Source organism: Canis lupus, chromosome X (assembly GCF_003254725.2).
Source record: "Canis lupus dingo isolate Sandy chromosome X, ASM325472v2, whole genome shotgun sequence".
NCBI classification, from domain to species: Eukaryota; Metazoa; Chordata; class Mammalia; order Carnivora; family Canidae; genus Canis; species Canis lupus.
The window spans coordinates 54,664,806-54,689,346 of NC_064281.1; the positions used below are offsets into that span (position 1 = coordinate 54,664,806).

The following is a 24,541-nucleotide window of genomic DNA, read 5'->3' on the forward strand; positions in this document are numbered from 1 at the left end:
CTCTAACTCAAACTATTCCTTTTCATTCTATTTTGCTTTTTCTTCTTCCTATTCCATTATGCTAATTATTGCACCCAGCATGATCTCCTCGATTAGGAATGAGTACCCACTACCTGCTGTTAGTTCTTCCTTAGCAGTATTGTAGAGATGCACCCACTTCCAGTCTGTTCCTGCTGCCTCTACAAAGTCCGTGGCTTCACCCTGCGTACCTGGTGAAGAGCCTCCTCATCCTTTGGCTCCTAGGAGGCATTCCATTCTAAATACCATACCTACACCAACCTCCTTAAAATACCGCTTTGTACGTGGTACTTTCCCTGATTAGAAACTAAGTGGTATATCATTGCTTCCAGGATGGAATCTAAAAACCATAGCCAGGCCTTCCAGACCCTTTGTACCCTGGTCCCAGCCTACCTCCTCAGCTGTCTTTACAGCTTCCTCTGCCCACATTCTCCACCCCAGCTATGCAGCCTTCACAATGTGCCTTGCTAATTTTGGCTCCCATGTGCTTTCATCACAGCCATCTCTTCTCTCCCAGAATGCAGTTGTCTTTTCCTCCCCCATCAAACTGTCTACAGTATAGCCATTTTTCCAACCTAAGGCTTAGATTTTCAATGTTGCCCTTGTAACCATTTCATCTTCAAATGTATTTTTTTCTCCTTGAGACTGTGTAGTACCAGGGGACTACATTGTCAATTTCTTGCCCCTCTAGATTGTCAGCTTTATCTCCACCACTTGCCTACAAACTAAAAGGTTCCAACCATAGAAGTCTACCCATCATTTCCAAACAGTACTCTTGTTTCAGATCTCTGTGCTATTGTACTTGTATGTTCTCTACTGGGTTTTTTTCCCTCTCCACTGCCTTGCAAATCTGGTTCCATCAAATGTCACATTCCTCCTGTGCTTTTTTAACCTCTCCTTTTTTACTGACTTTCCCTTGCCCCCTAACATAGAAGCATTCTGATGTGTCTTTCCCATTTTAAAACAGAACAACATCCTTCATCCTCCTCATATTACTGTTCTTTTCCTTTTCCCTTTTACCCGGACTTTTTGCCAGCCTTCCATCCTCATCCCATTGAAACGGTCCCTGCTGAGGTCACCCAGTGACCTGAAAAACTGGACCCATTAGGCTCTTTTTAGTCCTTTTCTTAGTTGGTGACTCCACAGTGTCTGAACCCTGCCCCTTCATCTGGATGGTCTCCTTCCTCCCTTGGATCTGTGACACTGCCATCTCCTGGGCTTCTTCTTTCTGAGGACTCTCTCAGGCTCCTCTTCTTCCATCCACCCATACCTGCAACAGCCCAGGTTCTGCCCTGGGATTTTTTTTTTCTTCCTCTTCCCACTGTTTAAGCCCATCACCTTGCCACCTATGCACCACCCTAGGTGGGCTCACCCACTTAGATGCTTATAACTCCTGCCTATATGCTACCCAGTCCAAATCTCACATCTACATTTCAGGCTTTAAATGTAGTTGCCTGTAGGGCATCTCATAGATGTCCCAAAGATAACTCCCATCCCACATATCTAAAACTGAACTCCTCATCCCTCCCTGCTTTTGCTAAGCCTGCCCTTCTGTCACCTTCATTATATAACACCAACATCCCCTCAGTCATCCATGCCAGAAACAAGAGCATCAAGCCATGCTCTTCCTTCACACTGGCTCCTTCTCCCAATCCCATCAGTCGCCAAGCTCTTTTCAGTCTTACTTTCTCGTCTTTCAAATCACTTTCTTTTCTCTGACCCTACTACCACTACCTTAGTTCATGCCTTCAGCATTTTCTTAGCTTACACCAAGCATTCCTGCTGATCTCCGCATCTTTTTCAGTTAGTTACCCTTCCAAGCCATCTACCACTCAGCAGACAAGGTGTTTTCCTAAACTGGATATCCCTGCTTAAAGCTCCTCTCATAGCTCCTCACTTTGTATCACCATGTTTGGCATGACCTTTGTGCTCTAGCCCTAGCTGCCTTCCTCACTCCCCACCCCTTCCTTGCAAACTGCTTAGCCATTCTAAGTGTGCCAAGTTCCTTCTTTTCTCTGCTTCTTTGCACGTCTGCTTCTTCCACTGGAAATGCCTTCCTTCTGTTTTCACATGGCTAATTTTGGTTTTTGCCCTTCAGTACTCAGCTTCGATTTCATCCCCTGGAAGAAACTCTGTCTGACCACTTTCAGTCCCCTGCCGCCATCCCGTGCTTACCTCTTTCCTGCACTAACACTAACCCGACTCTGATACTGTCATCTCCTAAAATGGCTGACTCCCCCAGTAGACAACAAGTCAGGCAAAGGTGTCTTACTCATCCTTGAATCCTTAGGGCCTGGCATAGTGCCTGACTCATAGTTGGTCCTGATTGAATGCCTGAGTTCTTGCTCCCATTTGATCTGACTGACAATTCTTACTAATATTTCAATTCACAATTCAGATGTCACCCACCTATGAAACCTCTAATATGGGTCAGTCCATCAGCTGCTGTCCTTAGTGTTTTTTCTTAACATTTTACTATGAATTTTTTGAAGATACAACAAAGTTAAAAGATTTTACAGGAATAGCCCTATACTTAGCATCTGAATTCCACCACTAACATTTTACTATGTTTGCTTTGCTACGTATCTGTCTATCCACTCATTAAGCCATATTCTTTTTTAAATGCATTTTAAAGTAAATTGCACGTATTAGTACACTTCCTCCTAAATATTTAAGCTTATGTGTTATTAACTGGATTTCAATATTTGTTTATATTTTTTAATGTGGAATTTATAATGGAAAGCACAAATTTTCAGTGTGTTAAATGGGTTTTGACAAATGCATTTACCTAAAAGCCTATAATCTAAAACCTTATCACAATATAGAAGATTACTTCCTTTCCCAGTCAATTGCCACCCTGCCAAGTCTCCCTGCATTCTCCCTTTTCACTGTAATTGTTTGTTTTTCTCATTAGACTTTGAGTTCCTTGAACATAAAGACCAGTTCTTCTTTTCCTGTCACCTATTCCAAGCACTGTGCCTGGAACACAGTTGGTGTTCAGTAACTGTTGGCTGGCTAGATGAATGTATATCTGCCTTACTCCTAGATTATGAGCACATGTTGTAATTCATTCTTATTCTTTCTCATCTCCCACATTGAAAAGGTTGCTTGGTTGTGTCTTTCTTATGTCTTAAATATCTTTGACTTATATCTCCTTTATTCATTTTCCATTGTTCTAGTCCTTGGAGGTCGCTCACCTGAACTGTTAAAATAACATCCTAAATGGTTTCTTAAAAACCAATTTTTATTCCCAAATATACCTTCTAACTGATGACCAAAGTAGTATTTATGAAATCCAAATCCAATCATGTATGCCCCCTCTTTATTTTTTTATTTTTTATTTTTTTTATTGGTGTTCAATTTACTAACATACAGAATAACACCCAGTGCCCGTCACCCATTCACTCCCACCCCCCGCCCTCCTCCCCTTCTACCACCCCTAGTTCGTTTCCCAGAGTTAGCAGTCTTTACGTTCTGTCTCCCTTTCTGATATTTCCCACACATTTCTTCTCCCTTCCCTTATTTTCCCTTTCACTATTATTTATATTCCCCAAATGAATGAGAACATATAATGTTTGTCCTTCTCCGACTGACTTACTTCACTCAGCATAATACCCTCCAGTTCCATCCACGTTGAAGCAAATGGTGGGTATTTGTCATTTCTAATAGCTGAGTAATATTCCATTGTATACATAAACCACATCTTCTTTATCCATTCATCTTTCGTTGGACACCGAGGCTCCTTCCTGTGTGGAGGTTCCTCAAACAGTTAAAAATATACCTGCCCTACGACCCAGCAATTGCACTGTTGGGGATTTACCCCAAAGATACAAATGCAATGAAACGCCGGGACACCTGCACCCCGATGTTTCTATGCCCCCTCTTTAAAGCCTTCCATTTGTGGGGTGCCTTGGTGGCTCAGTCTGTTAAGCATCCAGCTCTTGATTTAGGCTCAGGCCATGATCTTGGGGTTATGAGATCGAGCCCTGGGTGGGACTCTGCCCTGGGCGTGGAGCCTGTTTAACATTTTCTCTCTCCCTCTGCCCCTCCCTCTCTTCTCCCTCTCCCAAAACACTTTGATTTGTTTCCAGCATCTACAGCAGATGTTTTATCTGCTTTCACTTTAAAGCAGAACTCTAAGTGAAATCTTACAACAAACTCTAACATTAGAAATAAATAAAAGAACGGATTTTATATTCACGTAAATATATAATTTCAGATTTATAACATAAGTCAGTCTTCAAACAATAAGAATATTATAGCTAGTTTATAATTACAATTTCTTTCTTTATATTAACTGGCATATCATAAAATTTTCCATTATAAAAAATGCAGTACAACAAAGGACTCATACCTAGAACATATGAAGAACTCTGAAAACTTAGTAGTAAAAAACAATCCAACTCCAAAGTGTGCAAAAGACACAGATATTTCACCAAAGAGGACATACAGATGGCAAATAACCACATGAAAAGATGTTTGGTATCTTTAGTCATTAAGGAAATACAAGTGCCACAATGAGATATCACTGCACAGCTCTCATAATACCTAAAAGAAAAAATAGTAATAATACCAAATGCTGGTAAGAATGTGGAGAAATTGGATCTCTCATAGATTGCTGGTGGGAATGTAGAAAGCTATAGTCACTCTGGAAAACAGTTTCTTCTAAAACTAAATATGTTCTTACCAAACAATACAGTAATTGCACTATTGGACATTTATCCCAGAGGAAGTTTATGTTCACATAAAAATCTGTACAGGAATGTTCAAAGCTGCTCTGTTTGTAATAACCAAAACCAAAATTCTTGATATAGTCCAGTTATAGGAGAGAACAGATTAATGGTTGATAGAGGTTAGGGACTGCGGGGGAGGATAGGTGTGGCTATAAAGGGTAGCACAAGAGAGCCCGTGTGGTGATAGGACTGTTTTGTATCTTGATTTTAGTGATGATTACATGAAGTTATACAAGTAAAAAACTGCATGGACCCCCTCCCCCCCGCTACACATACACACACACCGTGTAAAAACTGCTGAAATCTGAATAAACTCTGGGGATTATGCCAATGTTAACTTTCTGGTTTTGATACTGTACTCTGGCTATGCAGTATGTTACCATTCACCACAAGACCTTCCTGGACATTTCATTGCAACTTCCTGTGAATCTGAATAAGTGTTTTGAAATAACTTTTTTAAAAATGCAGTATAATGAAAAGTAAATTCTTCTGTTTTCCTAAATCCCTAATCCACATTTCTAGATATTTTCTCTTTCTATACAAATGGAAGCATACAAGGTAGTCTATTCAAGTCTACCCTTTATTTTTTTCACTGAATGAATATATATTGGAGGTTGTTCCATGTTAACTTCTACATCTCTACCATGTACTTTTTCATGTCTATATATCATATAGATATACCATTGTATTTATTATGCCATTCCCCTACTGATGAACATTTAGATTGGTTCCAGACTTTTGCTATTACAAACTAACCTCTAGTGAACATTCTTCATTCTTAATATATGACATGATGGGGATTCTGGATGACAGAATCTTAATGAAGGTTTTGCTCTAATTTTTCCTATAATTCAGTCTAGTGACACATTATCAAGAAAATCGTGATTCATACTGATATGTAGTTGCGAATTATAAATACTTCTTAACAGCCCACTTTACAACTTCAGGATTCTCTTCAATTATTAAAATGATCCAGGAGTTTCAAATGATAGAACATTTAAATCCAAAGTTGTATCACTACTAGTAGCTTTCCTAGTTTATGTTATGTAATAACTATAAATGCCTAATAGGATACTTGCGAAGTTTACAAGAAGCCCTGAAATTTTTTTTTGTGAGTGCCATTGGCTAAGTTCTTCATCTGTGCTATCTCATTAAATCTTTTTTCCCAGCTTTATTGAGATATTATTGACATGTAACATATGTAAGTTTAAGGTATACAATGTGATGATTTGATACATGTATATATTATGAAATGATTACCACAATAAGGTTAGTTAATGCCTCTGTTCCTTCACATAATTACCGTGTGTGTGTGTGTGTGTATGTGTGTGTGTGGTGATAACATTTAAGATTTACTCTCTTAATAATTATCAAGTATAGAATACAGTACTGTTAATTATAGTCACCATGCTTTACATGAGGTCCCTAGAACTTATCTAATAGCTGGAAGTTTTTATTCTTTGACAATCATCTCCCCATTTCTCCCACCCCTCAGCCTCTAGCAGCCACCATTCTATTCTAGTTCAGCTTTTTAAGATTCTATGTATAAGTGAGATCCTACACTATTTCTTTCCCCATCTGACTTATTTCACTTAGCATAATGTTCTCAAGGTTCATCCATGTTGCAAAAGACAAGATTTCCTTCTTTTATTGGCTCAATAGTATCTCATCATATGTATGTGTGTGTGCACACCGAATTCTGTATATGCATTCATCCATCAGTGGACATGTAGATTGTGACATCCATTTGATACTACCCACCTGACTGAAGCAGTGAGGAGTGGGTGAATTGAGTAACTGCCTCTCTCTAGTGTTTTACTACAAACTCGTGTATAGTGGTAGGATAACTTGAACAATTTTCCATAGGATAACTTGAACAATTTTCCATGCACGAGCATGTGACCAGGGAAGAGTCTCTGCAAAGCCACAACCTAAAAATACACATTTGCATGAAGGTCAAATGTATGCACAAATATTAGAGGTATTTTCAAAGACTGCAGGAAACTTCATTAACCTTGCTACACAAGATAATGTGTTGGTAGACTCCAGTATATTGAGATTTGAAATATAGCACATTGAAGTGAGCTGTTTAAAGGCAGTTTTTAAAATGCTTAAAATAATTGTAAATAGTGGTAATGGTTACACAACAGTGTAAATGTAAATGCCACTGAGCTGTATACTTAGAAATGGTTAAAATGGTAACTTTTATATTATGCATATTTTATCACAATAAAAAACTTTAAAAATACAAATCCCCCCCACAAATCCCAAATTACAGTTGCAGAGACTCTGAAGGATTTCTGCGATTCCCTGAAGTATCCCTGAGGTTCTGAGGAATACCATTCAAAAACCACTGACCTATGGGATAAATATAAACACCTGAGACTTACATATCTGTCATGCACTTATGATCTCTCCCTAGCTGTCCTCTAAACTCCTTATTTGTCACTTTCCATCTCATACCTTACATTGTATTGATACTGAACTACCCATAGCTCCTCACAAATATGTGCCTTGACATACGCTACTTCTGCCCTGGAATGCCCTTACATTCTTCTTTCCTACCCTTCTCTCCTCCATTGGCACTGTTCTAGTCATCCTTCACAATTCAGCTCAAAGTTTTAATTATTTTCTGAAACCCTCCTTTACCTTCCCAGGTAAAATTTACCACTCCTCCTTACAAGAACCTATTTTTACTATACACATCTTTTCCTTTAATGTTATATTTGCAATTATTTTTGTTTGTGTCCATCTCTCCCTTTAGATTATGAACTCCTTGAGAGTGGGGATTGTGACTTACTCATCTTTGTATGTCTAGTAACTAGCACAGTGCCTAGAACATTGTACCTATTTACTAAGTATTCAATGAAAAGGACTCAGATGTGTGGGGTGAGAAACGAGAAAGTGTCCAGAATATCTCAGGTTTGCTGTTTGTTGGATGACTGGTTAGATGGAGAGAAAATAAAAAGGAACAGTCCTGGAGGTGAAATAGATTGGCATTGAAAGGTGAATTCTGTTTTGTTTGGTATTTCATTCAAGGCCTCATGGGCATAACCCATTGGCTATTCAGTAGGTAGCCAAAATACAGCTTTGGACAACAGGAAAGAGGAATTGTTTGGAGATGCAGATTAGGGACTCATTACTAGAGTTTTATTAAAACTCTAGGCTGTATAAAGTAACCTTGGGAGAGTATATATAGGGAGAATAGAGCTGAAGACAGTTTCAAGAGAATGTCAACATTTAATGTGTGGGTATTAGAAAAACTATCCCATTAAGTAGACTAGGAATGATTGAGAATGGGGAACACAGTAGTTGCATGGCTCTGGGGCAGAGACTTGAGAATTCCAGAGTTCTGTATACACATTTTCTACTAGTCCTTTATTTTCAGCCTCAAGTCTGTCCTCTTTCCAGTGTACCTGGTGCTAAGTGACCATATCAGCTCATTTCCATAGAACATAGAGATTAAGACCATGGACTTTGAAGCCAGACTGCCTATATTTGAATAATGACTGCCACTTCTTAGCTGTGTGACCTTGGGCAATTTACCTAACCCCTTTGTGCTTCAACTCTCATATATGTCAATGTAGGGATAATCATACTTTATAGGACTGTTGGGAAGATTAAATGAGTTAATATGTATAAAGTACTTAGGATGGTGTCTGGCTTATAGCAAATACTATATAAACTTAGCTGTTATTATCACTATCATCATTTTTGTCCCCCTGTAGGCTCTTTAGATTGAGGCTTCTTCCATCTTGCTAAGTCAGTTATTGCTTCTCCACCTGTACTCTAAAAAATATGTTAACCTCCTGTCTACTGATATTTCTCTTCTTTGTTCTGGGATCTTGTGAGTGAGTACTTTTAAAATTCCTTTTAGTGATGTTTTAGTTGGAAGAGGAGAGAAATGCCAGTAGTCAATCTCCTGTGTTTGAACAGAGCTTCCTATAATGCTCTGTGTTCTTTTTGTGTATGAGTTTCTTTGCCACATTGATTTCTATGAAGCTACATTGATTATTTTATTGAAATAATTTGTGACTAGACAATTACATTTTATGTTTTGAAAGCCTTCTGTCCTTTTTCCCCTAGATGTCCTGCTCCCAGAAAGTTAGCTGTCCTTTATCCTGAATTTTGGAGATCTGTTTTCTTAACAGCTAGCATACTAGTGTTTAACCATGCCCCTTGGTCCCCAACAAACAGATTCCCATCATTTTACTTATATAATCAGCTCTCCCGTGTGTGTCGGCTTGAAGGCCAAAGCAGCCATTTTTCTTATTTACTCATAGTATCTTCTGAGTGACGAAACTGTCATCAGAGTACATTAGGAATTTATGAGGTGCTCTGCTTTCAGCATCACATAGCTTAGTGGATAGATAACCAAATTATTTGAGTTTGTCTACCCCATTAATAAAAACTTCTGTGTAGGTAGCACTCTGTAGATCACATTTGATTTTTATCATAGTCCCACGAGGTAAGGTATGTATACAGCTATTTTATGAATAAAGGAAAGTTTCAGTGGCTTGTTCAAGGTCATACATTATGAGTAAGTGGCAGAGGCAGAGTGTGAACAAGATTCTGTCTCTTAATCAAATTCCCTTTTACTCTATACCTTCTCAGTATTTACTCCTGTAAGTTTTGTGATACATTGCAGTAACAGATGATTCCCTTTCTCTCTGACTAGGTGGACCATATTAGTAATATAAAACTACTTCTGTTTTTCACCCTATTTTACTCGGCTACCTACCTTAGGCTCATAGATATTTTCTTCACCTATAGAGAAGAGTTTCTCAACTGGCACTATTGACATTTTAGATCAAATAATTTTGGGGGCTGTTCAGTGCCTTGTAGGATGTTAGTGGCATCCTCGTCCTCTGCCCACTATATGCCAGTAGCATTCACTGCCACCCACAAATTGTGACAACCAAAATGTTTCCAGATATTGCCAAATGTTCCTTAAAAAGCAAAATTATCCCCAGTTGAGAGCTGCTCTATATGGAGCTACTGCATTTCTCTGCTACCTGGTTTTTCTCCCCTGTTACTTCTGTTCTAGTTCTGAAACTTGTTGCAACATGCCTCCATGATGCAAGTTATATTTCCCTTTCAAGTTAAAATCTCTACTATTTATTTGTTGCCATAGTAAATAAATACCCAGAAATGTCAAGTAGTATTCTTGATCCTCTCCTTGTTTGATATATTCTCAATCTTAGAGAATTTAGGTTTTAGAATTTTATCTGGACATTTTCCTCCATAGCCGTTCTTGGTCAGATTTTAAATCTCTGCAAACATGTGCTTCTCAGACGTTATGATGTATAGTACATCCATGTCAAGAACTTATCATTTTAAAATCTCTTAACAACAGGAAATCAAATCCTGTTTTGTGATGGTTTCTTTCTAGAGATTCACTACCCTTGCTCCTTTCTATTCCAGAGCCCTAATTCTTATTTGAAGAACACAAAACAGCCTCTGCATACTCAAGTGTATCATTCTTGCTTAGATCATGGTTGCCATAGATTCTTCTCGGGGTTCATCTAGATCTTTTTATTGTTGTTCTTGTATGAAACTATAGATGGATGTTTTGCTCAGCAGGTTGGAAAAATCTCCAGTCTCTCTTTTACATCCCAGATGGGATATGAGCCAACAAGATGGCCAGTGTTCTTATGGGCTCAAAGGGGAAAGAAAAGAAAGGAATGAACTAATACAAGAATTAGTACAGGTTTTGGTGAGCAGCTTTGATAAATCTCAACAGACTCTCCCTCACATCCTGATAGGATAAATGGCCCTGAAAAATGGTATCCCTTTTGGTTAGCAATAAAGGAACAAGAAAGGGATGATTGCTTAAGGGGATTGTTTTGTTTTAGTTTGGGGAGATTTGAGCATGTACAAAGACTGAAAAGAAGGAATTCGTGAAAGGAAAATAAGTTGAAGGTCTAAGGGAGAGGGAGAAGATCAAAGGATCCAGGGTCCCAGAGAAAATGGAGGGAACAGAAACTAGCAGAGGCTGAAGGGGAAATAAAGGTAGTTATTTATTACTCTGAAACAAAGAGAGGGAAGAAGGAATCGGTACCGGAAAAAAAAAAAAAAGACTGTGAGGTGAGGAGAGGGAAAACCTTCCCCTGTGGAAAACTTTGATCTCCACAATGTATTTGTTGAAATCATCCACTAATAGAGTGAAGGGAGGTTTACGGTCTTGAAAATGATGAGTGTTTAGAATAACTGGTGTAGTGGAGTAGGAATGAGGAAGAAAAGATTATCAATTGACCAAGAGTTCAGCTAAAGTCAGATAGCAATGTTTTAAAATGAATGGATCTAGTTTATTTGGTTATGTGACTTTCTTCAGCTTTGCAGCCTACGGAAACTTATACACACACAGAAACACACACAGAGAGAGTTGGTTTAACCTGTGCCTGGGAATTAACATGATAGGAAGGTGAGTTCTTGGGAAAGCCTAACTGAAATGATCAGTCACAGGGTCCAGTTTAAGGCCTGGGAGAAGATGATCTACTGGGAGTATTAGAAAGTATTGAGGTGCAGGCTTAGTCAGTTAAACATCTGCCTTGGCTTAGGTCAGGATCCTCTGGTCCTGGGATTAAGCCCCATGTCAGTCTCCCTGCTCAGTGGGGAGTCTGCTTCTCTCTCTTTCTCTGCCCTCCTCTGCCCCTCATGCTGTCTCTCATGTGCTATCTCACGAACTCTCTCTCACTCTCTCAAATAAATAAAAAATTTTAAAAAAAAGAAAGTGTCAGTAGGGGCACCTACTGTGGCACAGTCAGTTAAGTGCCCCAACTCTCCATTTCAGCTCAGGTCATGATTTCAGGGGTGTGAGATTGAGCCCTGTGTCATGCTCTGCACTCAGTGGGGAGGCTGCTTGAGATTCCTCCTCTCTCTCCTTCTGCCCCTCCCCACTCACACACACACACTCTCTCTCAAATAAATAAAATAAATCTTAAAAAAAAGAAAGTGTCAGTGAATTGGTCACAATATAGGTGAAGAACAGGATTCATGAAAGAAACGAAAGGATACTAGGATGTAGTCAGGAATTTTGGAGCTCAGGATCTTGTAAATATGATTGTTTCTAGTTATAAGGGAGTCCAAAGTATGGCCAAGTAACTAAAAGGTAGAGTAGCATTAACAAAAATGATCCCATTTCTTTATCATTTAACTTTGTAGAAGTATCTTATTTAATTCCCCACTACAACCCAATGAGGTAGATAGATTTGCCTCATTTTAGAGAGGAACTTAACCCAAATCATATAGATAGTCAGTAATAGAGCCAGGTTAGAACCTAGGTCTATTTGACACCAAAGCCCATGCACTTAACCACTATATATAGCCTTTTCATAAAAAACGTAATCATGGGAAGATCAGGGTCTTTAGAAGGACCTCAGCGATTATTATAGGATTTAAGAAGAAAAGCTGGGAAATAAAGAAGTATAAAAGAATCTTTAACCCTTTTAAAGGAACAAGAGATAATGTATTCCTGTGTTGGTGTCATAGAAAGAGCATAGGACTTAACTGAAATCCTGAGATAGAATGTCAGGCTTACCACTCACCAGCTGTTTGACTTTAAACAAGTCATTGAACCTCTGCGCTGGTTTCCTTATCTGTAAGGTGAGACTGATAGTAAAAATAATTTAGCAAGATGATTATAAAGTAGCTGTTCATCTAATTTCTCAGTGTTAAGAATTAAATGTGATAATGGATATAAAAAGTAAATATACAGGGACGCCTGGGTGGCTCAGCAGTTGAGTGTCTGCCTTTGGCTCAGGGCATGGTCCCAGGGTCCCCAGATCGGGTCCTGCATGGAATCTGCTTCTCCCTCTGCCTATGTCTCTGCCTCTCTTTCTTTCTGTGTCTCTCATGAATAAATTTTAAAAACTTTTAAAAAAAAGTAAATATACAAAGATTGTTGTCACGGTGATAGTTATTTCTGTGTCTATGGGAAAAGGGCAAGAAGTGCCAGCAAATTCAATGTGCATACCCAATGTTTAGACCTTTGTCCTCAGAAAAGTGAATAGGATCAAGAAGTTTCATTAAGATTGATGATTTAATATTTCTGTGTGGTTTTTATTTTATGCAGGTGTACGTTCGATGCTTTACTAAACAATTTGAATTTTGTTTCCTGCTATTAGGTATTAATATTAACCGAGGCCTCCTGTGCTTGGGAAATGTAATCAGTGCTCTTGGAGATGACAAAAAGGGTGGCTTTGTGCCCTACAGAGATTCCAAGTTGACTCGACTGCTTCAAGGTAAGCACTGCTTCAGAGTGTTTCTAAAAATAAATGAGTAACTCAGAATAATAGTGCTGAGAAGGTGAAGATGGGACAGGGAAACAGATTGTTGGACTATCACATACAGAGCTATCTAATTGATAAAGAGGAAAGAGACCTGTTGGCAAGCAGGATTCTAAGGTAACGGAAAGATGTCTTTATATATGCCTTTGAGAGCCAAGAAGTCTATAGAGTGACAACTGTTCTTTATACCTGAAAATAAACTGGATTACTGTTTATTAGTGCTTATTAAACAGAATTCCTTGAAGAATTAAAACCTACCCAGAGGGGGCATCCTAAGAATGTTTAATTCCAATAGTGGCTCCTAACTTACTGGGGCCAGGCCCCAGTTGTTTTAAACTGATTAACTCCTGAAATAAGTCTTAAGAATGGGGACATATGGAATAAGATTCTAAACTGTATCATTTACACATCAAAAATCTTAGTATTTTTATACTGGCACAAATAGGAAATTTGCAGATTCTTAAGAATTTTTTTCTTAGAGGTCTGAGTTTGAAGCCACCAACCCAAATGGATAGCTTTGCTTGCACTTTACTTGTTTGATTTTATTTCCTCCTGTTGTTCTTTTTCAGATTCTCTAGGAGGTAATAGCCATACTCTTATGATAGCCTGTGTGAGTCCTGCTGATTCCAATCTAGAAGAAACATTAAATACCCTTCGCTATGCTGACAGAGCAAGAAAAATCAAGAACAAACCTGTTGTTAATATTGATCCCCAGACAGCTGAACTTAATCATCTGAAGCAACAGGTATAAGGGCTTTAAAATTTGATGGAAAAAATTATAAGTATGTGAGTAGAATGATAGAGCTCCTATTTCTCAGCTTCTCCTCTACCAGAGATTTAGAGATGTGAGCTAAGCATTCTGTTAGTTTGGGAAAACCTTAAAGTAATTCCTATTGGCATGTTTATCATCACTCTAAGATTTGGGGGTGGCATTGGAGATTTCACTGAAAAAGAAGTGAGCGCTGAGAGATAAGACAAGAATCAGATCCTGAAAGTCTTTATATGACTTCTTAGAGAATTTGTAATTCAACCTGAAAGCTATGGGGAGCCACTAAAAGATTTTCAATAAGTAGGTGACATGGTGAAATGTGTGTTTTAGGGAGATCACTATAGCAAGCATAGAGAAAGTAGATTAGAAGTGGGTATGACTAGAAGTAGGAAAATAAATTATAGTAGTGCCCCTGTTTATTCATGGTTTCACTTTCCACAGTTTCAGTTACCCATGATCAACCATGGTCTAGAAGCAGGTGATTCTCCTTCTCACATATCGTCAGAAAGTTAATAGTAGCCAAGCACTATGTCACAGTGCCTATATCATTCACCTCACTTAGACACTCGTCACATAGATATTTTATCATCTCATATCATCACAAGAAAAAGTGTAAGGGCAGTATCTCAATAAGATATTTTGAGTGGGGAAGACCACAGTCCCATAACTTTTATTATAGTATATTATTATAATTGGTCTATTTTATTATTAGTTATTATTGTCAATCTCTTACTTGCCTAGTTTCTAAATTAGACTTTATCATAGGTATGTATATATAGAAAATATAGTATATAGTATAGTATATAAAATATAGTATATATTTTACTATATTTAGTATAAAAATATATTATATATAAAATATAGTAAATAAAATATAGTATATAGTATATATACAAAGCATAGTATGTATAAAGTTTGGTACTAGCTGCAGCTTCAGGCATCTATTGGGGGTCTTGGAACATATCCCCCACAGATCTACTATAGGCTATTGTAATAACCCAGATGAGAACTATGGCCTGAACTAAAGACAGTAGCCATAGAAATTAAGAGAAGGGTACAAATTAGAAAGAAAAAAAACCCAAGGAGGTAGAATGTATAGAGCTTGCTTGGTAACAAATTTGATGTGGAAGGGCAGGCAGGGAGAATCAAGGTTGTTCTCGGATTTCTTGCTTAGACAACTGACTAAATGGTACGACCAACCAATCACTGAGTCAGGGAAGACAAGAGGGAAAACAAGGTCAGGTGGGAAAATGGAAACAGATTCAGTTTGGGACATTTTGGATTTGAAAAGCTTGGGGGACATCTAAATACAGTTGTTCAAACATAGCTGGCCATTTGGGTTTAACCTAGAGAGGTCTGAGCTGAAGATACAGATTTGAGAGTCATTAGCATTTAGATGGAATCTGAAATTAGAGTGAACGAGATCAAAGAGTACATGGCACATTTAAGGTACTCTTAAATATTTGCTGAATGAGTGAATGGCCAAGAAGAGAAGAAGGCCAAAGACTGGACTCGGGGGGAACAGCAGTATTTAAGGAATGAGGAAAAGAGGGAAAACAAAAAGATAAGAAGGAGTCAACAGGTAGGAAGAAAAGCAGTGGTATCGTGGGAGATAAGGAAGAAAGTTTGGAGAACCATCAAAAGTATAAATGTATAAAGAGGTATAAAGTAAGATAAGGACTGGAAAGTGTCCATTTTTTTAAATCAAGGTGACCTCAGTGAGAAGAAGGTCAGGGGAATGATAGCAGATTGTTGTGGGATGGTCAGTGAATGCTAGGTAAGGAAGTGGAGGATTCTGGTAGGCTCTTTCAAGAAGGCAATAGCTAGACAGTCAAGGGTCAAAGGATACAGGTCTATTTGTGTTTAAAAATATGGGAGAGACTTGAATCAAGTGGAAGAAAGCAGTTGGGAGAGACTGAAACTGAGAATAGGAACTAGTTGCTAAGGGACCATCTCTAAGTAGTTGAGATCCTGAGCACAAATAAAAAGAGATTGGCCTTAGACAGTAGAAGGGATACCTGTCACCAAGACAAGAAGAGAAGAGGTTAGGATAGGAAGAATACAGTGACAATTATTTAGAGGGAGAAGAAGGTGAACTGAGGGGTTTTCAGCCTGACAGCCTTTATCCTCTCAGCATAGTAGGAGACAAGGTCTTCTTAGTGCAAGCAACCAGATAATGGGGTAGAGGGATCAAAGAGACCACAGAGGCTTGTAATCATGGAAATGGAAGAGGTAGCAGACCAGGAGCATGCATTTGTGGTGGTATCAATATAACTGGTTGTGCAACAGCTCAGTAGCTCTGGTTGGTAGAGAGATGAGAAGGCAGGTAATTGGATTGACCCAGGCTTGTGTGTGTGTGAAACAGCGCGGGGAGGGGTCAAGTTTTCTTGCCTTCCAGGGTATAGTACTCTTTCCACTAGGAATCTAGAATTTCCCAGCTGTGTAGTGTTTACTCCATCTCTGGCCTTCCTCCTTGGTGATTATAGCTACTATTCAGTTAAGTCTATAGCTTCCCTTCCCTTCTCCTCCTTTCCCTCCCTCTGTCCCTCCCAGGGGTCACTGTAGAAAATATAAGTAATTTACCTGTTAACAGTGTCATCTCAATTATAAAATGCCATACTCCGTTCTGCCTTGCTATTTTTTATGTGTATTTTTATTGTCAAGAATACACTTCTTCCTAGAAATGTGTGGGAAATATCAGAAAGGGAGACAGAACGTAAAGACTGCTAACTCTGGGAAACGAACTAGGGGTGGTAGAAGGGGAGGAGGGCGGGGGGTGGGAGTGAATGGGTGACGGGCACTGGGTGTTATTCTGTATGTTAGTAAATTGAACACCAATAAAAAAAAAATTTAAAAAATAAAAAAAAAAAAAAAAAAAAAAAAAAAAAAAAAAAAAAAAAAAAAAAAAAAAAGAATACACTTCTTCCTAATCATTTATTTGTCCATTCATTCCAACAATAAATATATATTGAAAGCTATTATGTGCCAGATACTGTGTTAGAATACATTGTTGAACAAAGCAGACACAATTTCTGCCTTGGTGGAACTTACTGCCTAAGCAGGAGAGGCAAATACCAAACACATAAGCATACGAATAGATCATTTTCTAAAATGAGATAGTATGCTAAATAGGGTAGTATGACATTGTGGAACAGAGTTTTCTGTTATATATCGAAGCTGAGAAGGCTTCCCTGAGGTAGCAATGTTTGAGTTGAGATCTGAGGGATTTGAGTAGGAATTATCTATGCAGAAAAGAAGAAAGAGGCTTCCTGGGAGAAGTAAAAGTATTTGTGGCAAAGTGTAGTGGTTAAAAGCATTGACACTGCAGTCACACTGCCCACATTCCAATGCTGGCTTTATAACTCAATAGCTAGGTACCCTGGCCAAATTCTTTGTGCCTCGGTTTCCCTATCTATAAAATAGAAATAATTGTACCTGCTTCATAGGGTTTTTGTGAGGGTTAGATGAATTAATACACAGAAAACACTTAGAACAGTGCCAGGCATATACCAAATCTGAAAAGGTCCTGATTTAGGAAGGCATATAGTATATTTGAAGAACTGAAGGAATGCCAGCATGGCTAGAGCATAGGGAGCCAGGAAAGAATATTCCAATATGAGACTACAGAAGAAGCAGAGACCTGATCAAGGCCTCATGGATAATGTTAAAAATAATGTTAAGCAGGGTGGTAACAATGTTAATTTGGTCTGGCTGCTGTGTAGAAATGGGTTATAGTGGAGCAAAAGTAGATTCATGGAGATGACTGAATATAAAGGTCTACATTCAGAAAGATTTGTGTTTGAGATAAACTTGGAAGTCACCATTTTATAGATGGTAATTGAAACCATTAGGCAGAGACAAGACTTGATGGAGCGTCTATAAAGCAAGAAGACTGATACTGAACTTTGAGGATTTATCATCTAAGCACAACTGGCACAAAGGTTAACCAAGAAAGAGCCTTAGTAGATCAGCTAGGAGAATAGAAGGAAAAGCAGGAAAGTATGGTGTCTGGTAAGCCAAATGCTACCAGTCGAGTAAAATGAAGACTGAAAAATAGTGACATGCAGAACATTGGTGACCTTAGCAAGAATTACTTCAGTGGAATGCTATGCACAGAAATCTGCTTAGAATAGCTTGAGGAGGGGCACCTGGGTGGCTAAGTATCTGCCTTTGTTTGGCTCAGGTCATCATGATCTCAGGGTCTTGGGATCAAGCCCCACATCAGGCTCCCTGCTTAGCAGGGAGTCCACTTCTCCCTCTGTCCCTCTCCACCATTCATGCCCTCTCTCTCTCAAATAAGGGGTCTAAAAAAAAAAAGACTAGTTTGAGGAGCAAGTGAGGGGTGAATAAAAGGAAATGGATGTAATGAGTATAGACTCTTCTCTCAAACTTTGTTTTTTTTTAAGATTTTATTTATTCATGAGAGACACACAGAGAGAGGCAGAGACACAGGCAGAAGGAGAAGCAGGCTTCATGCAGGGAGCCTGACATGGGACTTGATCCTGGGTCTCCAGGATCAGGCCCTGGACCGAAGGCGGCGTTAAACCACTGAGCCACCAGGGCTTGCCCTCTTCTCTCAAACTTTGTGAGGGAGAGAAATAGGGCAAAAGAGATAGAAATGGGATTGAGAGGGGCGCTTTTGCTTTAAGACAGGAGACACTTGAACATATTCTCTTTTTTAAGATTTTATTTATTTGAGAGAAAGCACTCAACGAGCAAGGGGGAAGGGCAGAGGGAGATGCAGACACCCTGCTGAACAGGGGGTTCCATGTGGGAGAGGATGATTGCATGTACACTCTGGTTTTGACTGTTCTGGAATTTCATTAATTTGCTTCTTCTCAGAACCCTAAAGTACTTAACTGTACTTTAAGAATTAGCATCTTCTGGGACGCCTGGGTGGCTCAGCGGTTGGGGGCCTGCCTTCGGCTCAGGTCGTGATCCTGGGATCCGGGATCGAGTCCCGCATCAGGCTCCCTGCTAGGAGCCTGCTTCTCCCTCTACCTATGTCTCTGCCTCTGTTTCTCAGTCTGTGTCTCATGAATAAATAAATAAATCTTTAAAAAAAAAGGAATTAGCATCTTCTGTCCTGTATTGTTTCTATTTCAGGCCATAGGCTTCTCTTTGCCAACTAGATTATAAACTTGACAATAAGACACAAGAGTTTATTCTCATGGGCACATGAGAATCCCCCCTCACATTACCTAGCCCAGTGCTGAGTTTGGTTTTTAAAAAATAGATGCTAAAAAAAATAGATGCTCAATAAAAAGCTATTAAGATGCTTAGGTAAAAAGAACAACTCATCTTCCAAGTACTAGTCATTCATATAATGCTGTTTGGACTTTTATCATTGACTCATCAACCCTGAGGCATTCTGTAATGCCTAAGATATATCTTAGATTCCATAGCTATCAAATAAATTTACTCTGGCTAACTGTAGTAATTTAGCTGATAAGGGGTAAATAGCTTTTGATCTGTGATTAGTTGACTATTTTTCTTTGCTTTTCCCAGGTACAACAGCTACAGGTTTTGTTGCTACAAGCCCATGGAGGTACCCTGCCTGGATCTATAAAGTAAGAGTCATAGATTAATTTTAAATGTATATTCTAGCGGAGGTCATTTCTCCTGTGGTTGTTTTCCCCGGATTGAGTAAAGTTTCTGGTAGCATGTGGCATCAAGGTAGGGATCTTGCCAAACTTGTAGTTAGCTTTGAGGCAGCCTGATGTGATAGAAAGATCATGGGTTCTGGCCTCAGAATTTTATTAATTGGGGGACACCTGGGTGGCTCAGTGGTTGAGCATCTGCCTTCAGCCCAGGGCATGATCTGGGGTCCAGGGATCGTGTCCCTCATTGGGTTCCTGGCAAAGAGTCTGCTTCTCCCTCTGCTTATGTCTCTGCCTCTCTGTGTCTCTCATGAATAAATAAATAGAATCTTTAAAAAAATTTATTAATTGGAATTCTACTGTGAGGAAGAGCTGTTTCTTTTCCCCTTTTATATATATATATATACATATATATATATATATGTATGTATAATGAAGACTATATATAATAGTCTATGTATAGGGATCCCTGGGTGGCGCAGCGGTTTGGCGCCTGCCTTTGGCCCGGGGCGTGATCCTGGAGACCCGGGATCGAATCCCACATCGGGCTCCCGGTGCATGGAGCCTGCTTCTCCCTCTGCCTGTGTCTCTGCCTCTCTGTCTCTCTCTGTGTGACTATCATGAATAAATAAATAAAATCTTTAAAAAAAAATAATAGTCTATGTATAGACTGTACAGAAAATTCTTCATTATACATAAATAAAATATAATATGTATGTATAATGAAGACTATATATATAACATAGACACATGGGTTTATTCTATGGGTTAATATCCAATACTATGATTATTTGTTTTATTACTCAAATTGTTCCTGCTTTGTCCAGTAGGAGCTCTTTCAGGGTGGTTCTTATGTTCTTTAATACATCCTCTAGTTTTTTTTTAATATTTATTCATCCATGAGAGAGAAAGTGCACGTGAGCAAGGAGAGGGGCAGAGGGAGAGAATCCTCAAGCAGACTCCCTGCGGAGCACTGAACCCCCATGTGGGGCTTGATCCCAGAACCCAGAGATCATAACCTAAGCCAAAATCCAGTCTGCCACTCAACTGACTGAACCACCCAGGCTCCCCCACCCTCTAGTTTTTAAGCATTTCCATGAGATGTTCCACACTCATCTTGTATTTTCCTTATCTGTCCCAATTCTAGAACCAACCATATCTCAAAAGAGCCCTGGTATTTTTTATTTGAAAGTAGGGTATTAAGCTGAGTGAAATAAGTCAATCGGAGAAGGACAAACATTATGTGGTCTCATTCATTTGGGAAATATAAATAATAGTGAAAGGGAATAGAGGGGAAGGGAGAAGAAATGGGTAGGAAATATCAGAAAGGGAGACAGAACATGGAAGACTCCTAACTCTGGGAAACGAACTAGGGGTGGTGGAAGGGGAGGAGGGCGGGGAGTGGGGGTGACTGGTTGGCGGGCACTGAGGGGGGCACTTGATGGGATGAGCACTGGGTGTTACTCTATATGTTGGCAAATTGAACACCAATAAAAAATAAATTTATTATTTTTTAAAAAATAAATAAAATAAAAAGAAAAAACATAAATATAATGAAAAAAAAAAGTAGTGTTTAGAAACCCAATCTGAGGGATGCCTGCCTGGGTGGCTCAGTGGTTGAGTGTCTGCCTTTGCCTCAGGTCTTGATCATGGGGTCTTGGGATTGAGTCCCACATTGGTCTCCCCACAGAGAACCTGTTTCTCCCTCTGCCTATGTCTCTGCCTCTCTCCATGTGTCTTTTCATGAATAAATAAATAGAATTTTTTTAAAAAAAGAAACCCAATCTGAGTGCTATATGTGCTTATTGTTACTGGGGTGTCACTGATGCCCTTTCAGTGAGTAGAGCTAGAAAATATTTGTATGTCTATTAATGCACACATATGCTCATTTATATTTTTATATCTGTCTGTACACATATTAAAAGCCATGATCTTATACTGATACCTCTGATTCCAGTCCAATACTACAGAGTTCATTTTAGCTTTCCTCCTCCCTTTATTTATAACTCCTTTTTCCAATAGTGAGAAATCAGCTCTCATTATCTGCAATCTATTTACTTACTTATTCAGTTCCATATACACATAAAGTAGTTTCAGAATTGCTAGCCCATACCCCTTTGAGAAACACTTTTATGAACTCGATTACAGCATTTATGTACAGTTCTTTTTGTCTTTAGGCTTAGAGTATCCAGGCAAGATACTGGTTCCCAGAGTTACTGTTTGTATTCCATTTTAGGATTCCCCCTATATCTTGGTTGGTTTTAATTATTTGATTATATTTCGAGTATGTGAAGGGTTTATGAAATGTTATCATGCTCTAAGAGTTAGAGTTACACAAAAAGAAATACTCAGCAGAGAAATGCAAATCAAAACCACAATGAAATATCACCATACACCCATTAGGATGGATAGTATAAAAAAAGTTAATAACATGTTGACAAGGATGTGGAAAAATTAGAACCTTTGTACACTGCTGAAAAGATTGTAAAATGGTTTAACTGCTATGGAAAACAGTATGGAGGTTCCTCAAAAAGTTAAAAATAGAAATACCACATAATCTAGCAATCCCACTGCTGGGTATATATCTAAAAGAATTGAAATCAGGGTCTTAAAGAAATATTTGCATACCCATAGTCCTAGCGCCACTGTTCTCAATAGCAAGGAAGTGGAAGCAATACAAATGTCCATCAGTGGATAAATGGATAAAGAAAATAAATAATATATATATATGAATATTAGCCTTACAAAGGAGGGAAATCTTATTACATGTTATAGCATGACTGAAACTTGAGGACATTATGCTAAGTGAAATAAGCCAGTCACAAAAAATACTGTATGATTCCACTTACATGAGATTCTTAGAGAAGTCAAACTCATAGAAACAGAAAGTAGAATAGTAGTGACCTGGGGCTGCAGGGCAAAAAGAGAGTTGTCCTTTAAGGTTAAAAGGTTTCAGTTTTATAAGATTAAAAGGTTCTGGAGATTTGTTTACCAACGATGTAAATACACTTAACGCTACTCAACTGTACACTTACCAGTTAAGAATGTTAAGTTTTATATGTCTTTTTTTTTTTGAAGATTTATTTACTTACTTTAGAGAGAGAAAGAGAACACACGTGAGTGGGGGTAGGGACAGAGGGAAGAGGAGATAATCTTAAGCAGACAACCCACTGAGCATAGAGCCCAAAGTGGGGCTCCATCTCATGACCCCGAGATCATGACCTGAGCCAAAACCAAGAGTCAGATGCTTAACCGTCTGAGCCACCCAAACACCCCAGTTTTATATGCTTTTCAACCACAATTTTTTTTAAAAGGAAAACCACACAAAAAACACAGAAGGAAACATAGGCAAAGGTCTATGTCCCTATAGTTGAAGGTACAGAACAGTGTAGAAATAAAAGCAATGGCAGAAAACTGTAAAAGAATAGACTGGGGGAGAGGGGCGGGAACAGGGAGTTGTTGTTTAATGGGTATGAAGTTTCAGTTTTGTATGATGAAAAAGTTCTGGAGAGCTATTGTGTGATAATGTGAATATACTTTATTGAACTGTACACTTAAAAATGGTTAAGATGGTAAATTTTGTTCATGTTTTTACTACAATATTTTTTTAAAGCATTCAGTGAAATTCCCTCTTTATCTCCCATCACACCCTTATTTCTACCACTTTTTCTCCCTCCTCCACATTCAACCAACCTCTTTAGTTTCTGGTGTAACCTTCCTGTATTTGCTTGTACAAATGAGCATATACCTATATATTTTTTATATCCTCTTATGTGAATGGTAGTATACTACAGATAGTCTTTGTGGCTTTGCTTTTCTCAGCATTTCCTGGAAATCATTTCTTTTTTTTTTTTTTTTTTTTTTTTTAATTTTTTTAAATTTTTTATTTATTTATGATAGTCACAGAGAGAGAGAGAGAGAGAGAGAGAGAGAAAGAGGCAGAGACATAGGCAGAGGGAGAAGCAGGCTCCATGCACCAGGAGCCTGACGTGGGATTCGATCCCGGGTCTCCAGGATCGCGCCCTGGGCCAAAGGCAGGCGCCAAACTGCTGCGCCACCCAGGGATCCCTGGAAATCATTTCTTATCAGTTCATAGAAATCTTCCTCATTCTTTTTTACAGCTGCATGGTACTCTTATTAGTGTACATATGCCAAATATACTAATTCAGCCTCTTTCTTATGTCTAGGCATTTAGGTTGTTTCCAGTATTTTGTAATTCCGAATATACTGCAGTGAATAACCATGTTACTTGGTTTTCATATTACTAGTGATTTATCTTCAGGGTAGATTTCTAGAAATGAGATTGCTGAGACAAAAGATAAGTGCATGTGTGATTTTGTTGGATTTGCCATATTCCCCTTCAGAAGGGTTACTGCATTTTGTATTCCCAACAGCAGTTTGTGATAGTGCCTATTTCCCCTAAGCCTCACCAATGGAATATGTTGTCATACTTTTTCCTTTTTTTGCTGATCTGATAGGTGAAACATACTATACCTCAGTATCTTGTTTTAATTTCCATTTCTTTAATTATGAGTAGATTTGGACATTTTTTTCATATGTTTTGGGGCCACTTTTATCTCTTTCTGGTGAATTATCTGTCCATACATCCCATTTTTCTATCAGATTTTTTTGTCATTTTATTTATTTATTTATTTATTTATTTATTTATTTATTTATTTATAATAAATTTATTTTTTATTAGTGTTCAATTTGCCAACATACAGAATAACACCCAGTGCTCCTCATACCAGTGAGAATGGTGAAAATTAACAAGGCAGGAAACCACAAATGTTGGAGAGGATGCGGAGAAAAAGGAACCCTCTTGCACTGTTGGTGGGAATGTGAACTGGTGCAGCCACTCTGGAAAACTGTGTGGAGGTTCCTGTATCAGATTTTTTTTATCCTTTGGCCCTTTTTGAAAAAATTGTGGTGAAATATACATAAAATAAAATTCATCATTTTAACCATTTTCAAGTATACAGTTCAGTGGCATTAAGTACTTTCACAATATTGTACAACCTTCACTACCATCTGTCATCAAAACTTTTTTCATTTTGCAAAACTGAAAGTCTATACCCATTAAACATTAACACCCCAGTACCCCCTCTCACCTCAGTCCTGACAATCACCATT

At 38.5% G+C, this 24,541-nt stretch overlaps 1 protein-coding gene across 4 annotated transcripts in view; it reads left to right on the forward strand.

Moving 5' to 3' along the window:
* Window positions 1–24,541, forward strand: part of KIF4A (kinesin family member 4A) — a 125,559-nt gene that overhangs the window by 27,849 nt on the left and 73,169 nt on the right. For all 4 annotated transcript variants that reach the window (XM_025466094.3, XM_049107546.1, XM_025466095.3 and 1 more), the window contains exons 8-10: window positions 12,878–12,994; window positions 13,609–13,784; window positions 19,317–19,378. In XM_025466094.3, coding sequence (XP_025321879.1) covers window positions 12,878–12,994; window positions 13,609–13,784; window positions 19,317–19,378 — 355 coding nt within the window. The remainder of the gene's footprint in view (window positions 1–12,877; window positions 12,995–13,608; window positions 13,785–19,316; window positions 19,379–24,541) is intronic.